The sequence below is a fragment of the Tiliqua scincoides genome, chromosome 1, assembly GCF_035046505.1.
Source record: "Tiliqua scincoides isolate rTilSci1 chromosome 1, rTilSci1.hap2, whole genome shotgun sequence".
Taxonomy (NCBI): domain Eukaryota; kingdom Metazoa; phylum Chordata; class Lepidosauria; order Squamata; family Scincidae; genus Tiliqua; species Tiliqua scincoides.
The window spans coordinates 308,909,282-308,935,746 of NC_089821.1; the positions used below are offsets into that span (position 1 = coordinate 308,909,282).

The following is a 26,465-nucleotide window of genomic DNA, read 5'->3' on the forward strand; positions in this document are numbered from 1 at the left end:
GGTGTTTGTTTCTGGTAAGAAAGATAGGATTACAGTGTAAGTCTTACAGAACACAATGGGCTTACTTAAGAGTAAAATAATGCCATTTTCAAACACCTCTAGTGATGGAACATTACAGGGAGAGTAGTTTTTCAGACTGAGGAAAAGCATCTACTACTAGTGCCACTTTAGACTTCACGTGAGGGGTGGTATATTTTAATCTTCCCTTTCATTTCCCTGCTGGTCTTTAAATCGACCCATGTATATGGACAACTAGCTTGTTATGAAAGAGTATGCAGACATGAACTGCTTTATTTGTAGACTACAGGTAAGTGGTTCAGACCTGGAAGAATTGTGTCAGGTGTGCTTTTTATGTGTATTTGGATCTTTGGTATATTTTTGTGCTTTCCCAGCTGCTGGAGCTCCTGCAAGACCTCAGTCCTGCTAAGTGAAATGGGTGTAGTTTCCCTATGTTAGAAAAATGCTATCTGAACCTGTTGTAGCCATTGTATGGCAAAGTATTTGGCAGCAAATACTGGGGCTTGAAATTATCTGTGTGCTGTGGGTTTCTAGCTGCTAGTCACTGCTCCTGCACCAAGATGTGTGGTTCCACTGCTTGAATGTCCTTATTTGAATCCTTTACTTTCTGATGTCTACCACTACAACAAAAAGTTTGTGTTTGCCCTTGGGTGCAAAACTATTCTTGAACCACAACACTGAAAACGGTTATAGTGATTTCATGTCAAGCTAAAAATGTGACTTGGATATATGTACTACCTGATATAGGGTTAAACAGCTGCTAACAATTTAACAAATATGCCTATCAAATTTGATATAGTGGTGTAAGCCTTTGTAGCACTGCTGCAGGTGCTCTCAGGCATAAAAGTGTACTGTAGTTTTTGTAGGAAAATATTCATATCCTCCACCATCATTTGTGAGCTTTTACCTGAAATGTCTCTTTATTTTGGAACTAGAGACTTGTATTGCATGAAAACGGAAGCCATTAGAAATGCACTGGCCATTAGGATGACTTGACAGTAAGTGTGTTATCCTTCCCATGTCCTGTTGTCTGTATTCACAGGTCATTGCATTTCAATTGTACTCTCAAGCAGATAGCTGAGGGGATGGCACTGGTATTAAGGTTGTTTGAAAACCACTGTACAATCCTATATAATAACAGAGAACGTGACAGCAAAGCCGCTAGAGGGGAGGAAGAAAGAACATAAGAGCCCTGCTGGATCAGGCCAAAGGCCCATCTAGTCCAACTTCCTATATCTCACAGTGGCCCACCAAATGCCCCAGGGAGCACCCAATAAATCCCTGTGAAGCAGGCAACAGGCCTATTGTTGCATCAAGGAGCTAGATACACCTCTTGTGCCCAAATGTTCTGTAGTCTTGGCCCTCCCATGGAGAAGTCCCTTCCCACCTGCTGCACAACCAATGAGGGCAGAGAGCAGAGACGAGCCCTTCCTGATTATCAAAGTGAACGTGCAAGTAAGTGCAATAAGGAGTGAAAACTATTAAAGTCTTGGCCATGCCATTTATACAACATATGGGTCACATATGCGGCAGGCATCAGTCCTGCAAGCACCACTGACTAAACTACAAAACATTCCTGCTATTCTCACAGATCTTCTGTGAATTTGCTAGTGTTCCTTGAATCATTTTGATTTCAGCAGTTTTCTAATATTGGTGAGAAGGGCTGAGACTCCTCCACCTCCCTGCTGTGCTATTTGTCTCCAGGTAGAGGAAGATATTTTTTTTTGGCAGGAGAGCATTCAGACATGTATTCCCCAGCCCACTCATACAGTTCAAGGAAAGCTTTGCCACTACAATCCGCTAAATGTGGGGCAGGAGCATTCAGCTGCAGTCCCTGGAGGTTAATGAGGAGGAGATGGAAGGTGGTTGGTTCCCTGTAGATATGGGGAGATACTTGGCCAGAGATTTTGAGTCCTATGCCTGCAGTTTTCTGCTCCAAACAATTGCCTGGTGGTGCAGCAAGTGAGGAACAGGTACATGATCTCCATGCCCTCTGGTGCCTGAGAGAAGTTCTAAAGTTCAGTCTGAGCTCATGCAGAACCTAAGTGAGAGAAAAATCTGAGTAAAAAGCATGGATGCCTGCAGTCAGACTCTACTGTTGCCTCTTTATCCTCATCTGGGAAAGCAGCAGTAACACTACTTTCACTTCTCCATAAGAAAAAAAAAGATAAAGAATGGAGCAACCTGGCACCAGAAATTAACAGGCATGTGTGGTTTGCAACTTATTTAGTGGAACTGTTGGTTTCCTTCTGCCTTCAGGGCAGGGTCTTTGGACTCTCCCATCAATGCCAACCCTAGGGAGGCCTGCTGAAGAAGTGGCAGGGACTGGAATTGAGCCCCCAGGCCATCAACTGAATCTGAACAATTTGGGAGGCACTTGAGAGGGTAGTGTTAAAAGGACTAGAGGAGAATGATTGCACCAGGGTAATTCTCCACAGTTCCAACTGGGTAAGTTATCACTGTCATCTTGGCCTGCTCAACCATTTAACCTGAGGTCTCTCATCGGATTGGGGGAGGCTTGCTTTCTTGCTTCCTTCACCAGGTATTGGGTTTCTAAGAGGGAAAGGACATGTTTCTTCAGGGTTCAATGCTTACATGTTGATTTGCTGAAATGAACCTGATCTCTTTCTCTCATTTCCAAAACAAATGCTAATTATTTTCCCAGCCCTTCACAGAAACAAGTCATCTCTTTCACTTTTAGATAAACATTGCACCAAGGCACAGAAAGTTATTTTCTTTTCAGCAAGCCTGAATGTTGAGAATCATCCCCCTAATTCCTCACCTTGGCATGTCTGATCCTTTGAGGGAGAGACACAGAAGATTGTGAAGACAGCCTATGGTGAAAGATGAAGACAAGGGAGAAATTCATTCTCTGTATACATTTATATGCAAATATTTTGGATTTTCATCAGGAAAATAGATCAAGCAAAGGCTTACTGTCATTGTCATGCCCCTAGGGCTCCAAACTACAGCCTTGTTTCCCAAATTGGAGGGGGGGGTTTCCTAGCTTAACCCCGTCAGCCACAAAAATCCAACCCCAAAGGCAGAGCCTCAGAAAGGAGGGTGCAGGGGCTACATTGAACCTGGGCTTGGGGTCAAAACTGGGGCCCAGGAACCAAATTCACATTTGAAAGGAAGGAAGGGGCCCAAAAACTTTGTACCACCCCCCCCCCATAAAATTTCTCTCAATGGTTTTGCCTGAAGGTAAAATACCTGCTCTGAAGTGTTAGATCATTCAGGAAGACACCACACCCCTAGAAGCACATGAGCCTGTGTCTCTTCCCTGCAGTGGCCAGGAATTTGATGGGGAACCAGCTGCAAGCAAGTTAGACAGAAGTTAAGCCCCATCCTTAGTGTTGGAGCCCACATTTATATGCATCAGGTTACAAGTTCAAACCCTGGCATCTCCCCATAAAGGCTCAGGTAGCAAGCAATGAGAAAAATCCACTGCCCAAAGGCTGCTACCAGTTGGAGCTGAAGGTTCTGAGCTAGATGGTCTGACCCAGCAGGAGACAATGTGTTTCTTCCCTGATTTGGGTTTTTTTTTTGGTAAATATCGGTGGCACTTGCATCTGCTTGTTTTTGCCATCAACTGAGCCACGATAGCAATTGAATCAAAGCTGCTTGGTGGTGATGCCTCCTCGCTCCATCCTCCATACCAGCCTGATTTTCTTGTGGTGTCTTTGGATCAGAAGTCTTTATCAAAGAACTCATCAAAAAGGGGGATCCTCTCGGCCTTGGTTCTCACTAAAGCAGGCCTGCGAAACGGCTTCCCCGAATCGCCATCCCAGGTCTCTGAGTCGGTGCTTGAAGCATCCCAAAAGGATTCTCTTCTGGCCTGCTGCTTCAGCAGCCATCTCTCTACTTTGCTGCTTTGGCCCGGATGGGACTTTGAGAGGCCACACCCTTTAAAAAGGTCTTCATCCCATGAATCACCTAGGAAAAAGAAGAGGAAGTACACTCCAGTGATTAGCATAACCAGTCACACTAAGCTTGTTAACACCTTGAGAGTTTTGGGCTGCCTTGTCTACGTTGAATGGGTTTATTACTGTTTTGGAAGTTCCCTTAGTTTGTTCACTGAACATATGGATGGGGATGTGGGACTGACCCTACCAGCCTTGCCCTGATCTCTTTGCACCTAGAAGCAGTGCCCTGGACACCTGTGGCTTCAGTGGAATATCTGAAAGGGGAGCAAAGGCACACGCACTACTCTATGCACAAAGGCTGCTCCATGCAACTGGGCCTGCAATCATGCAAGAGCACCTGACTGTGGAGGACTCTGTCTGTTGGTGCTCCATTCAGACCTTCTGCCAAGTTTGCAAAGAATGAGGGCATCCCACAAGCAGGGGCAGAGGTGTGCCACTCCTGCCTCTCTATGTTAAATATGTGGAGAGAACTTCTAAAGCCGGCTTATAGTTTTGCTTAAAGTGTCCCCTGTTGGGAGGTTATACAGTAACTTATTATCATTGGAGAGATGCTTCTGAGATTCTCCCCACCTGAATTGCTCCCTGGATCTTGACACTCCAAATTACCTGGTCTTGTTTCTGTAGTGGAACCAAAACACTAGGAAGAGTGCTGTGGCAAGCTCACCTGTCCATCTCAGAAAAGCAAACTGTTTACCTCCCAGTCTTTGCCTAACAACAGTGGCATAACTAGATGGGGGTGCAAAGCACTAAGTTTTGCAGGGAGCCTGCGTGCAAACAGCCCCCCCCTTCCCTTTGGAGCCATTTGCTCCCCTGCCCAGAATGGCTCTGAGACAAAAGGGCCGTTTGCATGCCATGGTGAAGCTCCCTGCAGAACTTACTGTTTAGCACCCCATCTAGCTATGCCACTTCCTAGCACTCATTTACTCCAAGTCCAGTGCTGAGCCAAATTGGACCAGTTGCATCTTTGTTTAGACCACTAGAAGAATAGGCAGGAGGGTGTGAATTCCAGGCAGATGGGCAGGAAGCATTTCTTTCTCTCAGGTTAAAACCCAATCTGGAGAGCACCTTTACAGCTGCGTTGAGCCATCAACACTGAGGGAGACACAGCAGCAAGAGAACCAATGAAATTCTCAGTAAGAGAGAGTGAAGATGAGGATGCTGAGAACCAGGAGATTCGGCAGGGCCAGAGAAATTGAGACTCTTCAGTGCAAGGGTGAAACTGGTGCAGTGCAATTTGGGGTGACAGCTGCAGGCCATAACATTTGGCCAAACCAGAACCACTCCCATAAGAACAGAAGAGCCCGCTGGATCAGGCCAAGGGCCCATCTAGTCCAGCTTCCTGTATCTCACAGCGGCCCACCAAATGCCCCAGGGAGCACACCAGATAACAAGAGACCTGCAAGGCCTCCTGGGAGTTGTAGTTTAAGAACATAAGAACAGCCCCACTGGATCAGGCCACAGGCCCATCTAGTCCAGCTTTCTGTATCTCACAGCGGCCCACCAAATGCCCCAGGGAGCACACCAGATAACAAGAGACCTGCAAGGCTTCCTGGGAATTGTAGTTAAGAACTTAAGAACAGCCCCACTGGACCGGGCCATAGGCCCATCTAGTCCAGCTTCCTGTATCTCACAGCGGCCCACCAAATGCCCCAGGGAGCACACAAGACAACAGACACAACCTGCATCCCGGTGCCCTCCCCTGCATCTGGCAATCAGAGGCAGCCTGCCTCTAAAACCAAGAGCTTGCACATACCTACTATGACTTGTAACCTGTAATGCCTTGTGAGAGGCAGCGCTTACCGTAGTCACCATTGAATGTCTGGTCGTGCTCAATGGCAAGCAGGTCCTCGTCGTCAGAGCTGTTGTCTCTCTGCAGACGCCCGAGCATTTGCTGCGCAGTCAGGTCTCTCCTGGGGTTGTTGAGCCTTGGTTCCTGCTGCAGGCATCTCTTCAGTTCTGCCTGAGTAAACAACTCCGCATCAGGAGTCTATGTACACAACAGGTGTCCAACGGGCTTCACAATCACTCCCTTTCTCCACAGGGGATTGTGGTTCTGAGGCAGGGGATTGCCTAACTTCCTGTCCCTTCTTGGCATGCCTAAATCCTCTGGGGGCATCTCTCCTCGAACCCATTTTGACCTTACCTCTTGCCTCATCTCCAGCATCTTCATCTTGTATAAATGCTGCCGGCTTTCCAAAGGGTGTATCATGTCTTGCCCTCTCTTCTCCAGCCCCTTCCACCGTAGCCATGGAAAAAAAAGAAAATTGATTCAAAACAGTGATGAGGTTTCTATCTGAAAAAAAGGGTACAGGTATTTCCAGCTGGCAAAGGAACTGACTTTCTGGTTGCCTTCTTAGGCTGTGTGAAGATCTCACATTCCTAGCCCGTGGATGTCGATGTGAATCTTTGCAGGAATGGCAGACCAACAATATAAAAATGATCTTGGTGGTTCAAATGGATCATTTGCTGCTATGGAACAAACAAAGTGGTCCCTGAAGCCCATGGCTTTCCCTTTAATGTATGTATGTGGGGGGGGGGGAGGTATGTGTGCATTTATGTTTAATAGATAATATTGCCTTTAGGTGTATTCAGTGGCATAGGAGTGCAGAGCTGGGAAAGACCAAAATACTTCTGTCCCGTGTGTTGCACGATGAGACATAAAAGCCTCGTTGCATCCTTGGACTAGAACAGGGGTCTCCAAACCCTGGCCCAGGGGCTAGATGTGGCCCGCAGTGAGTCTCTATCTGGCCCACGGCCAGCCTCTGATCCCCTGAGCGCCTCTGGCTCAGTTGACCAAACACAACCGAAGTTGTGCTTGTGGGGTCGGGGAATGGGGGTCCATTTAAGTATATGCTTTATTTCTTGGGCTGTGTTGGTGCTTGGAGTAATCCTGGAGATTTGAGTCAATTTATTCATGCATCTAAGTTCCATCTCTAATGTATTTATTTATATTTAATTTTTTTTTTCTGGCCCTCAACACTGTGTCAGATATTTGATGTGGCCCTTCGGCCGAAAAGTTTAGAGACCCCTGGACTAGACTACAGATCCATCAGGTCCAGCATCTGATCTGGCTTCCTGGATGCCTCTAGTGGGAGCTCGCAAGCAAAGCATGAAGAGGTGGTTCTCACCTCTGCATTCTTTTCCTCTAGCATACTACATAAGAAGAGCCCCGCTGGATCAAGCCAAAGGCCCATCTAGTCCAGCTTCCACCAAGTGCTTCAGGGAACATACTAGACAACAGACACAGCCTGCTTCCTGGTGCCCTCCCCTGCATCTGGCAATCAGAGGCAGCCTACCTTGCACCTTTACCTTGCACATACCTACCATGACTTGTAACCTGTGATGAACTTTTCCTTGAGAAATTTGTCCAATTTCTCTTAAAGGTATCTAGGCAAGATGCCATCACTACTTCCTGTGGCAAGGAGTTCCACAGACTAATTACAAGCTGGTTAAAGAAATATTTTCTTCTATCTATCCTAACTCTCCCAACACTCAACTTTCATGGATGTCCCCTGGTTCTGGTGTTGTGTGAGAGGGTAAAGAGCAGTGGTGGGATTCAGCAGGTTCTCACCTATTCTATAGAACCCCTACCTAATCCAGCTGTTGGTTCTAAGAACCGTTTGCTGGCCAGGGAGCTGGCCTTGAAATGTCAGGGCTAACCCTCCTGGGGGCAGCAGCCGTGCGAGGCCAACCCGTCCTGGGGGAAAGGGGGTCACTCCCAGCGGGCGCGGAGGCTGCTGGGGCTGAAGGGGCGAGCCGGACTGCTGCTCACCAGCCCTTGCGAGCTCGCAGATGCAGCCTGCTGACAAGGGCAAGAGAAGCAGCCCAGCTGCCCGCCCCTCCCCTCCCCTCCCCGGCTGAGCTGGCTGACTGGCGAGTAGACTGCTCCTCCGCCTGGAGGCTCCTTGGGCTCAGCTCTCCCGGTGGGTCAGGGGCGCAGGTGGGACAAAGAGGAGGGCGCCAGAGCAGCTCCTGCCCAAAGAGTTCAATTGGTCTTACTCCCAGGAAAGTGTGGATAGGATTGCAGCCTTTGACCAGAATCCTATGCATATCTACTCAGAAGTAAATATCATTATAGCCAATGGGGCTTATTCCTAGGAAAGTGGAAGTAGGATTGAAGCCTTAGGGCACAATCCTATGCATTTCTACTCAGAAGTAAGTCCTATTGTGCTCAGTGAGGCTTTCTTCTAGCACCTGTGCAGTCACAATGCAGCCCTGAAGTAAGGGAACCAATGTTCCCTGCCCCCCACCACAGGATGCAGTGCATGCGCTATTGGTACAGCTGCACTGGCACTGGAAAATTGGATAGGATTGGGTCCTAAGTCCTCTTAACTGTAACTTTCCAGCACCAAGTCCTGGAGGTCTCTTTGTGACAAGGATATTGTGTCACAATATCCTCCTTGGAAACTAGTGGCCAGAGGCCTGTAAGTATGACTATAGAGGACAAAATTGCAGCCTTGCAATTTGGATTTAGACATTGGGTTAAAGTTACAGTAACTTGGTTAAAGTTACAGTGCAATCCTATGACTGTCTACTCAGAAGTAAGTCCCTTTATGTTCAATGGGACTTACTCCCAGGAAAGTGTGTACTGTACAGTATAGGAGTGCAGCCATAGTCTTTCAACTTCCTTTGTGGCAGACAATTGAAGCTGAGTTGCTCATTGCTCATTAGGACATAGAACCTGTTGTTAATTTATTTGAATCCCACCACTGGTAAAGAGCATCTCCCTATTCACTTTGTCCATTCCCTGCATAATTTTGTATGTCTCAGGCACCTCTTTTCTAGGCTGAATTACTACAGGAAATGTTCCTCTAGAGTTCCTACTCAGATCAATGCCCATCCGGGGGCCTGTTTGGCCTTGCCAAGCCCTGAACCTTATGTACCAGTGGCAACAAGTTGGGGCAAGCAGGTGTCCTGTTCAGGGCTTGGTGCATAGTATTTTTTTTAAGCTTTTCCCCAGTCTCTCTGAACCACCTACCCTTGCTTTCCTTTGCCGGCTCCAGGACTTGTCAGAAGGGATGTCTGTTGCAAGCACCAGAGGCTCCAACTTCTGTGAAGCCAAAAGTCAGACTGTTTAACACCACTTTTATTGTATTGCTCAAATAGACAACTTGTTCTGGTTTGAAGTCGGCCACCTTGATTCTCCTGACTGGACTCACCCCTCTGTTTTTATCCATCTACAAATGAATGGGTGATTAGGATTTGCTACTTGTCAATGGGCGGAGCTTTTTCCAGCCTTTCAAGTGCCACCCCCCCCCATCAAAATTGTGGGGTGGCAGGGCAGAAAGAAGTTTGCTGCTTGAATTTGGAAATAGGAGGTAATAAAAGAGCTGGCAATTTTTAGTTGGATTTGGCTATAATTGCAGCACCCTTGAGGTGCTCCTCAGGAATCAGGATTAGCAGTTCTTTGGGTCCACTCTGTTCTCCTTGTACATTAGGATACAAAAACAAACATTATGAAGACATCAGCGGTCTTCAGTTCTCTCTTATCCAGCACAAACTAAGGTTTCCCAGTATAATGTTTTAGATTTGCATATTTATTCAAAAAATATTTCTATTCTGCTTTTTTGTAGTAAGTCATTTTTAACACAATATCATTAACAAAATCATTTAAGTCAATAAATACAAGCAACTTCAATCAATAATACACAATAATACAACACTAGCAACAGCCAGTGTTAAAAGGAGCCCAAGGCCAGAGTACATATACGATGAGAACCTAGGTAGTCTCAACAGGGAGCAGGGTGTCACCACCACCAAGAAGGCCCTGCTCCTCAAAGGTGTCCATCATACGTCTGATAAACCCAGGGAGCAAGAAGATACATTCAGAAGAAGGCAATCCTTCAGGTAACCACATTCCAAGCAAAAAAGGTCTTAATGTTTGTACTATATGTGTTGGAGTTGGTGCAACTCCATCTGCTGTCCAGAGGGGGCAGGATGCTATCCAGAAGGGGTCAAGCTATGACCTAGTGACTGACCTTTCTACCTGTTCTCTCTGTGATCCTTGTGGGGTGTGGCCCTAACCCTTTATCCTTCTTTTCTCCTCTGAGCAGTCATCGGGTGAGGGAGGTTCCCTGGGGTAATACCCAAAGGGGGGGGGTCTGCTGCTTAAGCTACTCTGCTTCCCCCCAAAGAGGAAACTATTTTCAATTTCCTCCAACAAGTTATGGGCCCAGGGACTGTGCACTGAGAAACCCAGGGACTGTATACTAAGAAATCCAGAGACCATGCACTAAGAAACCCAGAGGACTGTGTACTAAGAAGCCCAGATACCTTGGAAGAATTTTTTTTTTTGCTTTTTGGAATCTCTCCCCACTCACTTGTGTAAGGCTGAACTTGCTTGCTAAGTAAAAGATGGCAGAAGGATCAGATGTGGAAGCCTTAGCCATACAACCAATGGCCAGGCTGAACCCCAAAACTTTCCACAACTGCTATTGTAGAATAAAGGCGGAAATACAAATGTATGGAGCCTTGCCTGCTCTAAACAAAGAGCGCCCAACTAATGAAGAGGCTGCAATTGAAAAATGGGATCAGGCAGATGGGAAGTCTAAGTGCCTCATTCTCAGATCCCTAACTGAGCTTCAGTTGCCTTATGTGTGAGAGGCTAATACAGCAAAAGAAATGATTACAATCCTAACTGAAACCCATTCAAAAACAGGAATGAAAGACCAGTTCAGTTTGATTAATGATTTGTGTTGCCTCAGATTGGAAAGGAAAGAGGACTGTGATAAGTACTGTAGCAAGATGATCCAGCTTTTCCATGATCTTGCACTCACTGGCATGATACTTTTGGAGGCATATCTCCTTGGATGACTCAGTGAATCGTTTTTTGGGAGTTTTAAGTCAGCAATAAGTGGAAGAGAGAAAAAGGTGTATAAAGACATATTAGCAGATCTGAGGACAGAATGCACACCCTATTGGCAAGGAGACCTTGCTGAGAGTGGATCAAATTACAGGGCAGAGAGTAAACTAAACAAAGAACCCCTGAAATGCTACCAATGTAGTAAACAAGGCCATTTAGCTCACTATTGTTATTCAAAACAGCCAGGTACAAAGGAGCACCTAGGCTCAGCCCAAGGCAGAGGAAAGAGTCAGAGAGAGAATCAGAAGGGGGGGTGGCAAACCCACTCACAGATTTACAAGTAACAGCTCAAGCCAAAGACAGAAACATGGTTGTTGCATGAAGGAGCAAAAATTAGAGAAACAAGGTCTGTGGAACTCCTTGCCACAGGATGTGGTGATGGCGTCTGGCCTGGACGCATTTAAAAGGGGATTGGACAAGTTTCTGGAGGAAAAAATCCATTAAAGGTTACAGGCCATGATGTGTATGTGCAACCTCCTGATTGTAGAAATGGGCTATGTCAGAATGCCAGATGCAAGGGAGGGCACCAGGATGAGGTCTCTTGTTATCTGGTGTGCTCCCTGGGGCATTTGGTGGGCCGCTGTGAGATACAGGAAGCTGGACTAGATGGGCCTATGGCCTGATCCAATGGGGCTGTTCTTATGGATTGTTGATTCAGGATGCTCCTCCCACACATGTTCAAGCCAGAGTTTTTTCCAAGAATTGGACACCAGCATAGGAGGTCAGATTACTATAGCTGATGGAAAGAAGATTGAAATTCATGGAAAAGTAAAAGTAAAACTGAATTGTGTGGCAAATGATCTGATAAATGAAGTCACAGCACATGAAGTTATATATTCTCCCGATATAAGTGGCAACATGCTTAGTGTATCAACATTAACCAAACATGGATACACAGTTAACTTCATGCAGGACAGCTGTACCATAACAAGAAAGAGTGATGGTTCTTTAATGGCTCAAGGCTTTGAGCAAGATGGAGTTTATTTTCTAGATTTGCACCAAGAAGAACAGCTGATGTATGCCAAACAAACTTGTACGAATGATTGTCTGAACTTGTGGCACCGCAGGCTGGGACACAAGGACACAACTGCAGTCCTAGACTTGCAAAACAAGGACCTTGCAAAGGGAATAAAGGTAAAACACTGTGAAAACCATCCAGACAAGTGTGTATGCTGCATCAAAGCCAAGGCAGTCAGTCCATCCTTCTCAAAGAGGACTGAACAGCGCAGCACCAAAGTCTTGGAAATTGTACACAGTGATTTAATTGGCGCAATGCCCAGTCCCTCACTAGGGAACTATAGATATGTGCTAAAATTTGTAGATGATTTCTCGAGATATACAGTGCTTTATCTACTAAGAGAGAAGAGTGAAGTTCCTGAGATGCTCAGAAAATACCTAGCTATGGTGAAGAACTGATTTGGAAGGAATCCTGGCGCATTATAGATGGACAATAGTGGCGAGTACACCTCGCAGCACACAAAGTCACTTTTGGAAAGCCAGGGAATCCAACACAAACTTACTGTCCCATACACTCCACAACAAAATAGTGTTGCAGAACGCAAAAATAGAAGCCTCTTGGAAATGGCTAGATGCATGCTAACTGATGCAGAGCTACCCACAAATTTTTGGAGTGAAGCAATAGTCACAGCCAACTACTTGCAAAACAGACTACCCACTAAGGGTGTTTTAGACAGCAAAACCCCTTTCCAGCTATGGCATGGCAGAGCACCAGACATGAAGCATCTTTGTGTGTTTGGATGCAAAGTCTATATTTATGTTCCAAAGGAGAAAAGGTCCAAGCTAGACCTGAAGAAAGTCTCCAAATAGGATATGCTCCAGGCACAAAAGGTTACAAAATTATGGACATGCACACTGGAAAGGTGACCACTAGGCATGGTCTATATTTTGCTGAGAATGAGAGAGCTGACAAAGGTAAAAAGTTCATTGATGGTCTATCAGAAAGATGGGGAACTCATATATGTACCAGTTTACCAGAACAGCATACCAGGACCCTCATCGCCAGAGTCTGAGACCAGTGCAGCAGCAGAAGGGGAGACTGATGGGAAAGAGTAATTGTCGGAGCCAGAAGTTGCTACAGCAGCAGACCAGGTTCCAGCAGAAACCAGACGTTCATCCCGAGAGAACAAAGTCATACCACCTTCACGATTTGGACTGACTTTCCTCGCAAAGTTGTCACCAGAATGCAAACCAGAATACTGGGAAGTAGTGGAAGTAATGCCTGCAGATGAATCAAGGAAGTGGAAAAGGGCTGCACAAGTAGAGCTAGATGCACTACACAAAAACAAAACATGGAAATTAACCAAGTTACCACTAAGTAAAAAATGCAAATGGGTCTTTAAGGCCAGAACAAGTGCAAAAGGGCAAATAGAGTGCTACAAAGCAAGACTAGTAGCCAAAGGTTACTCCCAGAAATATGGAGAAGATTTTGATGGAGTTTTCGCACCCGTAGTGAAACACACTACTAAAAGACTGCTCCTGAGCATAGCTGCTTCAAGGGAAATGTGTGTACGCCGTTTGGATGTTAAAACTGCATTTCTCCGTGGAGAAATTAAAGAGGAGCTTTATATGAAACAACCACCAGGTTTCACAGTCAGCAAGAAAGCTCACCTTGTATGCAAGCTTCAGAAGGGGCTGTATGGCTTAAGGCAATCAGCCAAAGTCTGGAATGAAAAACTGGACCAGATGTTAACACAACTTCACACAAGGTGCAGCAGACTAGTGTCTGTACACAAAACAAAAGGACGGAAAATGGACATATCTCTTGGTTTATGTAGATGACTTGCTATGTTTTTATGAGAGGGAACAAGACTACAGAGACATAGTAAATCACCTGAACAAAGAGGTGGAAATTAAGGGGCTAGGAGATGTCACTTATTACTTGGGTACACAAGTGGACAGAGAGGAAGATGGAAGTTTTCTTCTCAGCCGGAAAACAAAGATTTTGGACTTGTTGGAGTCACTAGGACTCAAAGATGCACACCCAACAGCTACACCAATGGAGACCAACTTTCTTAAATAAAAAGATAAAAGTGAACCTCTCCCAAACAATACACAATACAGAGAAGCAGTAGGCTGGTTGCTTTACCTGTCCAACACAAGCAGGCCAGACATTGCTACTGCTGTAGGGATTCTGAGTAGGAAAACTCTCCCACAAAATGGGACTGGCTTAGAGTTAAAAGGGCTGCAAGATACCCAAAAGGCACCCTAGACTTCAGACTGAAGTTGCCAGCCAGTGAAAAACCTCAATTAGTAGTCTACACTGACTCAGATTGGGGAGAAGACAGAGCTGAACGAAAGTCAACCAGTGGACATTTGGTTCTGTATGGGGGTGGAGCAATAAGCTGGGCAAGCAGGAAACAAACCTCTGTTGCTGTTCCTTCCACAGAGGCCGAGTACATATCTGCATCAGAAACATGCAGAGAAGTAATGTGGCTTTGTCAGTTGTTAAGTGATTTGGGTATAGATGAACAAAAGCCAATCCAAGTGTTTGAAGACAACCAGAGTTGTAACAGATTGGCACAATCCAAAAGCCAAAATGCATGCACAAAGCCTATGGGACATCATAGATATCAGAAATCACTTTGTGCGTGATATGATCAAGAAAGGACTTGTCAGGATGGACTACTGTCCAACCCAAGAAATGATAGCAGACATCCTGACTAAGTCACTAGCAAGAGATAAATTCCAGAGTCTGTGAGAAAGTATGAATCTGCTAGACTCGTGCATCCGAAGTTGAGAAGGGGTGTTGGAGTTGGTGCAAGTCCGTCTGCTGTCCAGAGGGGGCAGGATGCTGTCCAGAAGGGGTCAAGCTATGACCCAGTGACTGACCTTTCTACCTGTTCTCTCTGTGATCCTTGTGGGCTGTGGCCCTAACCCTTTATCCTTCCCTTCTCCTCTGAGCACTTCCTCTTGTCCTCTGACCACCGACCTGTTAAGATGACGCGCACCAGGGCTCTGATGCCCAGGCCATCTTGAGCACAAGGCATGCAGGGCGAGGCAGCTCCAGGGCCTTGCTATCTCTAAGTCATAGCTGAACCTCTGATCCTAATCAGATGCTGTAAATATACACTCAATGGAACTGTAAGTAAATAACTTCTTTTTTGCAACTTTAACAAGCCGTTGCCTCTTTGTTTTTTTCATTGATTAGTAGTCAGCCAGGTTAGGGAGGTTCCCTGGGGTGATACTCAAAAAGGGGGGGTCTGCTGCTTAAGCTACTCTGCTTCCCCCCAAAGAGGAAACTATTTTTAATTTCCTCCAACAATACGTATCTTTAATATATTCAGTTGTTTGGGAGAATAACAGCTGGTACATTTGCTTGCTTGAAATGAGCTCTCCTCTCCCTTTCTCTTTTGCATTAACAACATTTACAAGTGACATGTTCCAGGCAACAACAAAAAAAGACGTTCTTAGCACAGCATGAGAAATAAATACGTATATTGACAAGACTTTGACCTGCTGTGTTTGCTCTCCTTTTATCAGTTTTAAACAGCTGCTAATTTCAGCACCGTCACTAGGTGGCAGCAGGTAACACTGCAAAGCCAGCTGGCCCTCAAACCTACTTTGGCAGTAGCTCCTAGTGCATCAATATGGCAAGGCTGACTTCACTTAGTGCTCCCTCCCCACACACACAGTACAATGTTTAGATGTACGATTTTTAAAGCGTATTCTTAAAGAAACGTGAATGTGAGATAAACAAGGGGTGTTTAATAATGGTGGACGATATTTTACTCAGAAGTAAGCTCATTGTATTGAGTAGACTCAGGGTGCAACCCTATGCACACTTTCCTGAGAGTAAGCTCCACTGAAGACAGTGGGACTTACTTCTGAGCAGACAAGCGTAGAATTGTGCTCTTAGGCTGTAATGCTGTCATACTCACTGGAAACAAACACCTCTAACAATTGCTTGGATATGCAGCTATCATATAAGTATCCTTGTCAAAAAGACAGGATCAGCTCCCCTGAGTTATCTGGGGGAGGTCTTCTCTGAGTAATGGAATATTTGTTCACTTACCTGGGAGTAAGCCTCTGCAGCATGGAGGGGTCTACATTAGCAAATTTAGCAAATTTAAATTAATGCATTACCTGCATTAGCAAATTTGCTGGTGCACCTCTGTGCAGACCCAGGATCTGGGCTGGGAAGAAGCTTTTGGTTTTGGTGGCCACCACCACACCTGTTCCTTTCCTGGACTCACTTGCCCTTCCTTCATCCCTGTTGCCACCTCATCCCACCCTTTCCCACTCATCCCCCTCCCCCACCATCCTACCTGCCGTGGCAGGTGGCCAGCAATCATTTGGCAGGCGCAGGAAGACTCCAGCCTTCCACTGGCGCTCCTACAAGTGTGCTAATCTATGTGCTGCTCTTTATGACTCCCATAAAGCAGTGGCCACCAGTGAGCACACATTCCACTAGCAGCTGGCCCAGATAGGATTCGGCCAAAAGAAGTCAGAAACAACCATCCTAGATCAATTGTTACAGGGAGCTCTGAATGGACAACTTTCAGCAGGGATGCTTGCCTCATGTTTCTTTACATACATGTTCCAGCTACTGGGAGGAGGACAGCATGAAGACAGGGCTTTTGCCTTTATGTCTTGCTGGTGGTCTATCTGGAGGATGTTGGTCTGATCCAGCAGAGCTCTTTTCATTAGCCATGATAGCTCAATGTACAGAGGCAGTCTACCTCTTTGCACTAGACAATGAGGACATACAAAGGGGGGGCAGAGTGGTTGGGCAGAGTGGGCAACAAAATGCTGGGCTTGATCTCAAAAAGGATATAGTGGAAATGGAAAAGGTGCAGAAAACAAAATGATTACTGGGCTGGGGCACCTCCCTGCTCAGGAAAGGCTACAGCTTTAGGGGCTCTTTTCTTTTAAAAAAGGTGCCCGAGGCGGGCATGATTGAGATGTACAAAATTATGCATGAGATGGACAGAATGAATAGCAGGATGTTCTTTTCCCTCCTACACAACACCAGAATCAGGGGACATCCATTAAAATTGATTGTCGGAAGAGTTAGAACAGACAAAAGAAAATATTTCTTCCCCAGCGTGTCATTAATCTGTGGAACTCCTTGCACAGGATGTGGTGATTTTGTCTGGCCTAGATGCCTTTAAAAGAGGATTGGACAGTTTTCTGCAAGACAATTCCACTACAGCTTACAAACCATGATGGGTAGGTGCAACCTCCTGGTTTAGAAGTAGGCTACCTCAGAATGCTGGATGCAAAGGAGTGGCAGCTTGATGCAGGTCTCTTGTTGTCTTGTGTGCTCCCTGAGGAATCTGGTGGGCCATTGTGAGATACAAGAAGCTGGACTAGAGGGGCCTTTGGCCTGATCCAGCAGGGCTCTTATGTTTTTATGACTTCAGATGTGATCCAGGCACTTATTGCGTTCTTCTTTCAGGCTCGCACAGTCCAGACCTCCTGCTACTGACGTCCCCATTCGCAGCCAGGAGAGTTCTGCCTGCCTGGAAGTCGAAGCTGATTCAGAGTGTGCTTGTTCAACAATCCCATCACCCTGACTTCCAAAGCCTGAGGAACTAGGCCAGGCAAATGGAAATGACAGCAGCCAGTAAATGCACCCGATGGCTTCTTGCGTGAAACCTGAAAAGCGGCTGATGTGCATGGCAGTGTTGACAGGGGAGCGTCGTGAAGGGAGACAGCCCTTCAAAGGGATCTTGTCAGTACAGAGAAGAATAGCACAGAACCCTCTGGGGAACAAGTTCCCACCAGGCTCTCTACCTGCCAACACAGCTCAAAAGTCTGAGCCACTGCTGAGATGTCAGCCTGTACATTTCAACCTCAACAGCACAGTTGCAGTTCTGATATTACTACACTTCCCACAGCAACCAATTGGATGCCTCTGGAAAACCCACAAGCAGCAGCAACTGTTACCCTGCAGATGCCCGATCTCATCTGATCTCGGAAGCTAAGCAGGGTCAGGCCTGGTTAGTACTTGGATGGGAGACCGCCAGGGAATACCAGGTGCTGTAGGCTTATACCATAGTCTTTCGAGACTGAAGGTTGCCAACCAGGGGATGGGGCAGTCATCCTCTCCCCGTTCTCCCCAGCAACTGGTGTTTGGTGGTAGACTACCTCTGTACAAGGGGGCTCCGTATAATCATCATGACTAATTGCCACGCATAGACCTACACTCCTCCATGAATTTGTCTCATCCCCCTTTTGAGCTACCTAAGCTAGAGGTGTGCTTGATCACTACATCCTGTGGCAGGGAATCCCATAGATCAGTGGTCCTCAAACTTTTTAGCATCAGGACCTACTTTTTAAAATGAAACTGTTGGGATCCACCTAGCTTTACAAGAGTTAAAAAAAGGTGACCTAGAAAAATATTTATATATATTTATTTGCAAAAAACTGAATCCATTTCTCACAATGAGGCAGCTCAAATTAATAGCCTTAAAGCTTGAGGTACTTGGTTATGTGACCCAGCACCTGCCCCCACTATCTGTCGAACCTGGAAAAAAACACACCAGAAAATAAGATGCTCAAACATTTATATCCCTATTTTTACACAAGCTTGCAACCTTCAGGAGCTCGGTTTCTTGCAAACTGCAGGAGCTCAACGGTTTTCAGGGCAAATAGCAACGATCTTGCAAACTGCAGGGGCTCACCTCTTTGCAGGGCAGTTAGCAGCTATCTGGTTTTTGAACAGCTTCAGGGCTTGAAGCAATTAGTCAGCTGATCTTTCCATCATCTGTGTTTTCATTGGAGGTTCTGCAGGACCCACCAGAAATTGAACCCACCTGGACCCACCAAGGGGGTTACGACCCACAGTTTGAGAAATTCTGCCATAGAATTGATGCCACATTCTATGTGGAAGTCCCTTCCCAAAATGCCTGAGTTCACCTTACCTGAAATCTTCGAGGAGGGTGCTCCTTGATGATGCTTGTTTCGCCAGCTTCCAGCCTGTCCAACGGAACAGGCCTGGGCACTTGGAAGGCAAGCAGGAGAAAGGGGAGATGTCAGTGTAGATCAGGGGTGCCCAAACCCTGGCCCTGGGGCCACTTGCGGCCCTCGAGGCCTTTCAATGCGGCCCTCAGGGAGCCCCCAGTCTCCAATGAGCTTCTGGCCCTCTGAAGATTTGTTGGAGCCCGCTCTGGCCCGAGGCAACTGATCTCAGTGTGAGGGTGACTGTTTGACCTCTCACGTGAGCTATGGGATGAAGGCTACCTACACTGCTTGCTGTTTCACCTCTGTGATGCAGTAGCAGCAGCAAAGGAAAGGCCAGCCTTGCTTTGTGCAAGGCCTTTTATAGGCCTTGAGTTATTGCAAGACCGTCATTCATTCATATAAGTTCCATTGCAAAAATATTCATTTATGTAAATTTATTCAAATTTGAAATGTAAATTAATTCTTTTTTCTCCTGGCCCCCGACACAGTGTCAGAGAGCTGATGTGGCCCTCCTGCCAAAAACTTTGGACACCCCTGCTGTATATCATTAGTCTCTGTGATGCAAAACTTTGATGTGGTTTTGTGAAATGAGGCACAAGATATGAGTTTAACAGATGCACATTCCCTTCTTCAGATATTCATGCTCTCACCCAACTCTTGCTCACTTTCTCAGAGGAGTGCAAGAGAAGCTTCCAGGGAGAGTAGCTGGTGTGTTTATGAATTTACCATGTCAGCATCAATTACTGTACAGAAACGGTTATGTAAAAGAGAGAAAGTGTATTGCAGGAAAGGGCATTTTTCATAATTCTGTGTACAACAAAATCCCATTTTTTGTAGACTTTGTTTCCAAACCAGGATGTTGCTGCAAATGCTCTGGCGGTCATATAATGCTCAGTCTCTCTCAAAATGCCCAGAGCTCATCTGTATTCATGGCAGAGTCTTCCAACTTGTGAAATGTGACTCCTCTCGAAGGGGGTAAATTTCCTTTCATGTCTGGAAGACGGCAATCTACTGCGAGATTGTCTAGGGGGAAATATCCAGGCCCTTGGAGCCAAATTATTTTAAAAAGGGTTCCCTTTCCTTGTTATCTATGACGTGTATTCCTAGAAACAAGCTTAACATGCAAATGCAACAGACCTAAGAAGAGGCCCAGAGGCTCAAACCTGCTCTGCCTCAAAGCCCACCTTTTCTGCCTGCCCTTTAGCTTATCCTCTTAATACTCATTCCGAAACAGTGAAGCTGTAAGCACGTGAAATGGACTTTGCCCACATTCTTCCTTCCCTGTACTTATCACTCCTCCCTTGTGCATTTCACACCAGAAGGAACTGTCTACGCCAGCAATTTTCAACTAATGTGCCGTGGCACATTGGTGTGCCACAAAAGGTCCCCAGATGAGTTTGGAGGACAGCAGTTGAAAATTGCTGAAAAACGCTTCCGGGTTCTGCGGCTCTGTTTCTAGGGCAACTGTCTGTGGTAACAAATTGTCTTTCCCTCTTCCTCCATCAGCTCCACTGTGGTGCACTCACAGGGCACTAAGGGGTGCCTCTTCTTCCTGGCTCTCCTGGGCGCTGCCATCTTGGCAAGGCTGAGAGTGAACTATTCTTGTGAGGTCTTGGAGGAGTGCTAGTGCTGGTGTGATCACAGTCAGTTTGGGAACCGCTGCCTTATATGTATATGCCAGGGACATAACCCAGAATATTCGACTTGCAAAGCATGCACTCCACCACTCAGCTGTGGTGAATGTGGAGGATGATGAGGTTCTTGCACCTTTCATCATTGTCCAGAACCCAAATAACTTTAACAGGTGCAGCTTGCACGCGGGTGTGGGAAAAAGTGTATCCAATAGAATGATATTTAATTGTCTCAGGGACAATCCTAATCTGCACAAGAACATCCAGGCTGAGTGGCCTGTGCTGTAAGAACATAAGAACAGCCCCACTGGATCAGGCCATAGGCCCATCTAGTCCAGCTTCCTGTATCTCACAGTGACCCACCAAATGCCCCAAGGGGCATACCAGATAACAAGAGACCTGCATCCTGGTGCCCTCCCTTGCATTGGCATTCTGACATAGCCCATTTCTAAAATCAGGAGGTTGCACATACACATCATGGGTAGTAACCCGCAATGGATTTTTCCTCCAAATGGTTGGCAACCTTCAGTCTCGAAAGACTATGGTATAAACCTACAGCACCCGGTATTCCTAGGCGGTCTCCCATCCAAGTACTAACCAGGCCTGACCCCGCTTAGCTTCCAAGATCAGAAACTTGTCCAATCCCATTTTAAAGGCATCCAGGCCAGATACCGTCATCACATCCTGCGGCAAGGAGTTACACATCCTGAGTAAAGAAATATTTTCTTTTGTCTGTTCTAACCCTCCCAACATTCAATTTTAGTGGATGTCCCCTGGTTCTGGAGTTATGAGAGAGTGTAAAGAGCATCTCTCTATCCACTTTATCCTTCCCATGCATAATTTTGTATGTCTCAATCATGTCCCCCCTCAGGCATCTCTTTTCTTGGCTGAAGAGGTCCAAATGCCATAGCCTTTCCTCATAAGGAAGGTGCTCCAGCCCAGTAATCATCTTAGTCGCTCTCTTTTTCACCTTTTCCATTTCCACCAAGTCCTTTTTGAGGTGTGGCGACCAGAACTGGACACAATACTCCAGGTGTGGCCTCACCATCAATGTGTACAACGGCATTATAATATTAGCCGTTCTGTTCTCAATACCTTTTCTAATGATCCCAAGCATAGAATTGGCCTTCTTTACTGCCACTCCACATTCGGTTGACACTTTCATCGACCTGTCCACCACCACCTCTCCTGATCTATCTCAGACAGCTCAGAACCCATTAGCCTGTAAAGTTTTGATTCTTTGCCCCAATGTGCATGACTTTACACTTACTTACATTGAAACGCATCTGCCTTCTGCTGCCCATCTGCCAGTCTGGAGAGATCCTTCTAGAGCTCCTCACAATCACTTCTGGTCTTCACCACTTGGAAAGGTTGGTGTCGTCTGCAAACTTAGCCACCTCACTGCTCAACCCCTGTCTCCAGGTCATTTATGAAGAGGTTGAAAAGCCACTGGTCCCAGGACAGATCCTTGGGGCACACCCGCTTTTCACCTCTCTCCATTGTGAAAATTGCCCATTAACATAAGAACATAAGAACATAAGAACAGCCCCACAGGATCAGGCCATAGGCCATCTAGTCCAGCTTCCTGTATCTCACAGCGGCCCACCAAATGCCCCAGGGAGCACACCAGATAACAGAGACCTCATCCTGGTGCTCTCCCCTACATCTGGCATTCTGACTTAACCATTCCTAAAATCAGGAGGTTGCGCATACAACATCATGGCTTGTACCCCATAATGGATTTTTCCTCCAGAAACTGGTCCAATCCCCTTTTAAAGGCGTCTAGGCTAGACGCCAGCACCACATCCTGTGGCAAGGAGTTCCACAGACCGACCACCATGCGCTGAGTAAAGAAATATTTTCTTTTGTCTGTCCTAACCCGCCCAACAATCAATTTTAGTGGATGTCCCCTGGTTCTGGTATTATGTGAGAGTGTAAAGAGCATCTCCCTATCCACTCTGTCCATCCCACTGCATAATTTTGTATGTCTCAATCATGTCCCCCCTCAAGCGTCTCCTTTCTAGGCTGAAGAGGCCCAAACGCCGTAGCCTTTCCTCATAAGGAAGGTGCCCCAGCCCTGTAATCATCTTAGTCGCTCTCTTTGCACCTTTTCCATTTCCACTATGTCTTTTTTGAGATGCGGGCGACCAGAACTGGACACAATACTCCAGGGTGTGGCCTTACCATCGATTTGTACAACGGCATTATAATACTAACCGTTTTGTTCTCAATACCCTTCCTAATGATCCCAAGCATAGAATTGGCCTTCTTCACTGCTGCCGCACATTGGGTCGACACTTTCATCGACCTGTCCACCACCACCCCAAGATCTCTCTCCTGATCTGTCACAGACAGCTCAGAACCCATCAGCCTATATCTAAAGTTTTGATTTTTTGCCCCCATGTGCATGACTTTACACTTACTGACATTGAAGCGCATCTGCCATTTTGCTGCCCATTCTGCCAGTCTGGAGAGATCCTTCTGGAACACAATCACTTCTGGTCTTCACCACTCGGAAAAGTTTGGTGTCACCCATTGACACCCACTCTCTGTTTCCTGGTCTTCAACCAGGTCTCAATCCAGGAGAGGACCTTCCCTCTGATTCCCTGACTGTGGAGTTTTCTCAGTAGCCTTTGGTGAGGGACTGTGTCGAACACCTTCTGAAAGTCCAGAACAGTGGGGAGGGAGAGCAGCTGTATCTAGAGCAGGTTAGATGCAGCCTGAAGATCACCTTGAGGTAAGGAGATATTTGTCCCATTATCCTATATTGAGCCCCAGCATGCCCTATGGGGCTACTTGGATCTATGTCAGCTATTTAGCTGGTGCAAATCCAAGCAACCCGTGTAAGGATGCAAGGCCCAGGAGTGGTGTTTAGGATTTGGCATAACAACCAGTTTGGATTGCACTGTTAGAAAAAAATATTTCAAATCTACATTTCTGGCCCAAGACAGCTAACACAAAACATTCAAACACAACCATGAAATCATCACAATTAATAAGATTAAGAGAAGCAACATACTGTAACATCATCTGCTTGAAGAAAAAAGGATAAAATGTTCAGTCACACTTGACACAAAAGGTACGGAAAAACATTTTGAAAGGAAAGGACAAAACAGGCCATTTCTCCAAGATGTCAGCCAAGTCCTCCCAGCTACTGCCTGGGGAAGGCCACCTACTTCCCACCAGCACTCCAAAGCCCTAAAATGTAGCCTCTACAGAGCTCTGCCAGCAGAGGCTGTAGGCCAGGGGTGCCCAAACCCTGGCCCGGGGGCCACTTGAGGCCCTCAGGGACTCCCAGTCTGGCCCGCGGGGAGCCTCCAGTGAGCCTCTGGTCCTCTGGAAACTTGCTGGAGCCTGTGCTGGCCTGATGCAGCTGTTTTCAGGTGACTGTTCAACCTCTCACATGCGCTGTGGAGCGAGGGCTGCTTGCTGTTTGACTTCTGTGATGCAGCAGTGGCAGCAAAGGAAAGGCCAGTCTTGCTTTGTGCAAGGCCTTTTATAGGCCTTGAGCTTGACCTTCGTTCATTCACATAAGTGCCATCTCTAATTTATTCATTTATGTAAATTTATTCAAATTTTATTCCTGGTCCCCGACACAGTGTCAGAGAGATAATGTGGCCCTCCTGCCAAAAAGTTTGGACACCCCTGTTGTAGGCAATGACAAGGAGGGGGTTCTTTCCTTCTTCCATCTCTTGCCCAGTGCACAGCAGAGCAGGGATGTGCGGTGCGTGGGAAGGCAGGTGAGGCAGAGCTTCCCCACCGGAATCCTACGAAAAGTGCTACCGCCGTGGGAGATGGTCAAGCACACTGTGCATAGGTTGAGCAGCTCCCACAGCGGTGGCACTTTTTGAAGGACTCCAGCAGAGAGGCTCTGCCTCACCTGCCTCCCCAGCCCGATCATTACAAAATTAAAACAATTAATTAAAAATTAGAACAAAACCCGATCATTACAGAATTAAAACAAGGTGCAGCTTGCCATTCCCCAATGGTTACCTGCGGGATATCTTCCAAGCCAGGTTTCTCGTAGGGGTGGAAGGTGCCTTTCCAACACTGGGGTTCTCTCCGTCACAGAGGCAAAGGAGCTTGCACTCCAGCCTTGCAGAGGACTCTGAAATCCATGTGTAGCCCCACTGTCGGGGGTCTGCTGCGGTTCCTCCAGTGGGGCCACTTTGGTCACCCTACCGTGGGCTTTCGAGGAATTCAAGCCCATCCTTCCAGTTATAATGATGGGTCACTTTCAAATGGTAGGCAGGCCCAATCCTGTAGTGCTAAAGCAGCACACATTTCAGTGCCCAGGTTCAAAAAGTTCCCTCAAATTGGAGCAATGGTGGAGAAGACAAATCCTCACCCAGACAGCGCCCCAAGCAGTAGGAGACCACCCAGGGCAGCTTGAAAGCCAAGAGCCAAATCAAGGCACCCTCAAGCCCAGAGACGTTCAGTGCCGGCTTGGGCATTCTCAGCAGTCCATCTCTTCGACAGCCTTTGCTTTGCAGTCCACCCTCGCCAAGGTCCTCCAGAAGCACTTTTCACACACGACACACACACATGCCTGCTGAGAGCTGGAGGGGCACCCATTGCCATGGTACGCCTCAAGTCACCGTTCCCACCTCCACACACGGTCAGTCCAGTTAAACATTGACCTGCTTTGGACACTTCTGGAATGCATGCCTGAGACTCAGGTTGAACCCTACCCTGGCACAGAGCATTCTAGGCGCTCCACATCAGGCAACAAATAGGGCTCCGGGGATCATAAGAACAGCCCCACAGGATCAGACCATAGGCCCATCTAGTCCAGCCTCCTGAATCTCACAGTGGCCCACCAAATGCCCCAGGGAGCACACCAGGTAACAAGAGACTTGCAAGGCCTCCTGGGAATTGTAGTTAAGAACAGCCCCACTGGATCAGGCCATAGGCCCATCTAGTCCAGCCTCCTGTATCTCACAGCGGCCCACTAAATGCCCCAGGGAGCACACCAGATAACAAGGGACCTGCAAGGCCTCCTGGGAATTGTAGTTAAGAACAGCCCCACTGAATCAGGCCATAGGCCCATCTAGTCCAGCCTCCTGTATCTCACAGCGGCCCACCAAATGCCCCAGGGAGCACACCAGATAACAAGGGACCTGCAAGGCCTCCTGGAATTGTAGTTAAGAACAGCCCCACTGGATCAGGCCATAGGCCCATCTAGTCCAGCCTCCTGTATCTCACAGCGGCCCACCAAATGCCCCAGGGAGCACACCAAATAACAAGAGACCTCATCCTGGTGCCCTCCTTGCATCTGGCATTCTGACATAGGCCATTTCTAAAATCAGGAGGTTGCGCATACACATCATGGCTTGTACCCCGTAATGGATTTTTCCTCCAGAAACTTCTCCAATCCCCTTTTAAAGGCGTCCAGGCTAGACGCCATCACCACATCCTGTGGCAAGGAGTTCCACAGACAAACCACACGCTGAGTAAAGAAATATTTTCTTTTGTCTGTTCTAACTCTCCCAACACTCAATTTTAGTGGATATCCCCTGGTTCTGGTGTTATGTGACCCATCGTGATTGACCTTTAATGCCTTCCTACTGTGCAGGTTTGAAAGTCAGACTGGTTTCAAAACAGACTGGTGGCAGCATCTTCCATGGAAGAGGACCAGAGCAGCGAGCCTGTCCCCAGTAGCATAGCCAGAGGGGGCTGTAAGTACTGCAGGTGCCGCAAGGCACCGTGTAAGTGGCCCCTCCCATTCGCCATCAGAGCCATTCCGGGCATGAAGTTCATGACTTCCCCGCACAGGTGACTCACAAACACAAAAGCTCCCTTCGTGCTTCATGTTTATCCTGCAAAACACACTGACACCTGCTGCTTGCCCAGCCCAGTGGAAATTGCTTGCAGAAAGGAAATGGGAGGGTGAGCTCCAGAGCAGGGGGTGGGTGGGAAAGGCTCAAGGGAAGAAAGGCTGGCAGGCCGTCCTGATTTTTTTAAGAGTCGTAACTGTAAGAATGCATCCTCAAGATCTTGCAGATTTATAGTAACCAGTAGCTTAGCTAGAGGGGGTGCAAAGCACTAGGTTTTGCAGGCACCTGAACATGCAGCGCACCGTGCAAGGGGCTCCTCCCCCTC

General features: G+C 47.0%; 1 protein-coding gene and 1 pseudogene across 1 annotated transcript; one reads left to right on the plus strand and one right to left on the minus strand.

Moving 5' to 3' along the window:
* Positions 1-3,706: 3,706 nt before the first annotated feature.
* Positions 3,707-24,573, minus strand: CCDC198 (coiled-coil domain containing 198). Its single transcript, XM_066624293.1, has 8 exons — positions 24,357-24,573; positions 18,693-18,772; positions 8,923-8,994; positions 6,088-6,177; positions 5,745-5,904; positions 4,551-4,608; positions 4,416-4,452; positions 3,707-3,907 (listed from the first exon to the last, which is right to left on the minus strand). The coding sequence occupies exons 1-8, from the start codon at positions 24,571-24,573 to the stop codon at positions 3,707-3,709; spliced, it is 915 nt and encodes a 304-aa protein (XP_066480390.1).
* Positions 17,698-17,817, plus strand: LOC136637927 (5S ribosomal RNA; annotated as a pseudogene).
* Positions 24,574-26,465: the final 1,892 nt, after the last annotated feature.